The sequence below is a fragment of the Nicotiana attenuata genome, unplaced genomic scaffold, assembly GCF_001879085.1.
Source record: "Nicotiana attenuata strain UT unplaced genomic scaffold, NIATTr2, whole genome shotgun sequence".
Classification (NCBI taxonomy): Eukaryota; Viridiplantae; Streptophyta; class Magnoliopsida; order Solanales; family Solanaceae; genus Nicotiana; species Nicotiana attenuata.
This window is the reverse complement of record NW_017674183.1, coordinates 79,767-83,353: the sequence shown is the minus strand read 5'-3', so window position 1 is coordinate 83,353 and position 3,587 is coordinate 79,767. Positions and strand designations below refer to the sequence as shown.

Below are 3,587 nucleotides of genomic sequence, written 5' to 3'. Positions count from 1 at the left end.
AAAAATCATTGTGCTAAGATAAAAAGATTGTGGAATTGGACTATGGACCAGCAAATGGCAGCTTTCATGTGGCACAGATTGGTTACATCCAATCAGCCAGACTGCCAGAGATATCTTTCCTTACGTGTAGAGAAAAACAATCAAACAAATAAAGACGAAAGGAGCCCATTACAGCCATACATATGAATTCCGACTATCGATAATTAAGGTACGCACATTTTAAAGTCAGTAAAGGCGCCTCTAACTTTTTGCATATGAAGTCACCTCTCGAGTCATCAAAATCAACAGTTTCATTCACCTCTACAACATATATTGATAAGCCAATCCAACACCCATTGTGTTATTTCTTAACCAAACGTTACAATAATGGTGTCTCTGATTGAGAAATGTGAAGTTGCGCCATCTCCCGGCAGTGCAGCTGAATTGACACTCCCTCTTACTTATTTTGATCATGTTTGGTTATATTTCCACCGTATGCGGCGGATTTTATTCTACAAGCTTCCTATTTCCAGACCCGATTTCGTCCAAACCATTATTCCTAGTCTTAAAAATTCACTCTCGTTCACTCTCAAACACTATTTACCCCTAGCTGGCAATGTTTCTTGTCCACAAGATTGGAGCGGTTATCCTGAGTTGCGTTATGTAACTGGAGATTCTGTATCTGTTATTTTTTCTGAAAGTGATATGAATTTCAATTATCTCATTGGTAACCATCCCCGTAATGCTAAGGATTTTTATAACTTTATTCCTCAGTTGGCGGAACCTAAGGATGCACCTGGGTTCCAATTAGCCCCGGTCTTAGCCATTCAAGTGACACTTTTTCCGAATCATGGCATATCCATTGGTTTCACTAACCATCACGTTGCTGGTGATGGAGCTACCATAGTAAAGTTCGTTAGGGCATGGGCTTTGCTCAATAAATTCGATGGAGACGAACAATTCTTAGACAAAGAGTTCATTCCATTTTACGATAGGTCCGTAATCAAAGACCCTAATGGAGTAGGGATGTCTATATGGGATGAAATGAAGAAATATAAGCACATGATGAAGATGTCTGACATTGTGACTCCTCCTGATAAGGTTCGAAGTACATTTATTATAACACGGGATGACATCGGGAAACTCAAGAATTTAATATTGTCAAGACGACCAAACCTAACTCATGTAACATCTTTCACAGTAACGTGTGCTTATGTATGGACTTGCATAATAAAATCAGAGGCTGCAATAGGTGAAGAGATCGACGAGAATGGAATGGAATTCTTCGGATGTGCAGCAGATTGCAGAGCACAGTTCAATCCACCACTTCCTCCATCTTATTTCGGGAATGCCATAGTCGGGTACGTTGCAAGAACTAGACATGTTGACTTAGCAGGAAAGGAAGGTTTTACAATTGCTGTGGAATTAATTGGAGAAGCTATTCAGAAAAGGATGAAGGATGAGGAATGGATCTTGAGTGGTGGTTGGTTTAAAGAATATGACAAAGTAGATGCAAAACGGTCGCTTTCAGTTGCTGGATCACCAAAGCTTGACTTATATGCTGCTGATTTTGGTTGGGGTAGGGCAGAAAAATTAGAGTTCGTTTCCATTGACAGTGGTGATAGCATATCAATGTCCCTTAGTAAGTCCAAAGACTCAGATGGAGATCTAGAGATTGGTTTGTCTTTGTCCAAAACTCGAATGAATGCTTTTGCTGCTATGTTCACTCACGGGCTTAGCTTTCTGTAGCAAGCCTGGCTAAAGTTATATTTTTACCACAAAATGTAGAGTTGCATTTGCTTATTTTAGTGGAGTGATTAAAATACTTCAAATTGTAGCTGCAATACTTGGACAATTTGGTACTCCCTCCGTTCACTTTTACTTGTCTACTTTGAACTTTTCACGTCCCTTAAGAAATAATAAATGAAGTGCATAATTTAGCATGTTACCATATTAATTGATGCATATTTTTAATGGATTTGAGAAAATGATGTGAAATGAATAATTAATACTATGGGTATAACAGGAAAAAATAAATTATTTTATCTTGATATACTAAAATTGACAAGTAAAAGTGAAAATCTATTTTTAAAATATTGGACAAGTAAAAGTGAACGGAGGGAGTACTAGTCAAGATAAGAGTTCTTTTTTGAAATGTGTGCCCCTTGGTGTATCTTGATTTCGTCCAAATGTTACTTTCTTACTCATCTACTTCGTGATCTTTGTATATTTGGAATATTTCAGTTTTTTTTAAGATCCCAATTTGTTTAAGACCATTTCACTCAGGAGCGGACCTACTTTAGTGGTAAGGGTTACCGGAACGCGTTGGGTTGGTTCCTATGGCTTAAATTGAATTATTTGGTTGGTAATTTGCTATTCCATTGGTCCAGAGGCTTGTGTGAAGGAAAAGTGGTGATTGAGCCATGAGTTTGGTCGAAGGGGCGAGGTAAGTGTTGTGGCTAACCTTAGCTTGAGGGATTAGGTGTTATTTGCTTACTTGTTACGTGTTTGGATGTTGAGTACAACGTATAGGTGAGGTGACGAGTATCTATACGTTGTTGTCGAGTCATAGCATGTGAGTGACTCTTGTTCTTGCAAATGTTGTATTTTTGATCATATTGTCCATGTGTAGACTAGTTATTTGATGTGTTGAGAAGTTTCGTATCATGTTTTATTGAATTTGGTGTTGATGGGGTTTGTACCTGAAGTTGAGATTGGTATTGTGGAACTAAGTGTTGAAGTAAGACTTGTTGTTTCCATTTCTGTCTCCCTATTATTGTTGTCTCTGTTTTGGTGAGGGAGAGTGATAAAGCACGAAAGGTGATATCATGCACGTTTCTATTACTTATGTGGTGAGGTAGAGTGATAAAGCACGAAGGGTGATGCCGTGCACATTTCTATTATTCATGTGGTGAGGTTGAGTGGTAAAGCATGAAGGGTGACGCCATGCATGTTTCTATTTTTGATTATCTGGTGAGGTTGAGAGTAAAAGCACGAAGGGTGATGCCGTGCATTTTCCTTTTGCTGTGTTTAATTGTTATTACTGGTTCAAAGTGTACTAGCTGTTTAAATTTTTCTACTGCTGTGATTCCTTATTTTTGTACCCCCTTAGCATGTTTTCCCCTTCGTTAATATCTGTTTAGCTTTTGTTAGTTGTTATTTCTGTTAGCATGTTGTTTAACAACACAAGTTTATGCATGTGTCTTGTCCTAGCCTCGTCACTACTTTGCCGAGGTTAGGCTTGGCACTTACCAGTACATGGGGTCAGTTGTACTGATACTGCACTCTGCACTTTCTATGCAGATTCGGTACTGGACCGTATTGACTTGAATTGAGTTGCTGTCTTTAGACCCACAGGAGACCCAAGGTAGATTTGCTGGCTTTCGCAAACCCTAGAGTCCCCTTCTAGTTATTCCAGTTTACTGTTCTTTTCATTCAAAGACAATTATATTTTCTTTCAGCCAGTATTTGTAGTGACTCTTAGAAGTTCGTGAATTGTGACACCAGTTTCTGGGTAGTTGTGTATAAGTACTTGTGTTATTATGAAATTCTGCACTCTCTAATCTTTTTTGGTTTAATTGCTGTTATTTACTGATTTGTTCAAGGGT

General features: G+C 38.4%; 1 protein-coding gene across 1 annotated transcript; it reads left to right on the top strand.

The window, feature by feature from the left end:
- Positions 1–233: 233 nt before the first annotated feature.
- LOC109218149 (malonyl-coenzyme:anthocyanin 5-O-glucoside-6'''-O-malonyltransferase-like) lies at positions 234–1,858 on the top strand. The gene has a single exon (XM_019382488.1). The coding sequence runs from the start codon at positions 367–369 to the stop codon at positions 1,726–1,728; it is 1,362 nt and encodes a 453-aa protein (XP_019238033.1). The 5' UTR covers positions 234–366; the 3' UTR covers positions 1,729–1,858.
- The last annotated feature ends 1,729 nt before the right edge of the window (positions 1,859–3,587 follow it).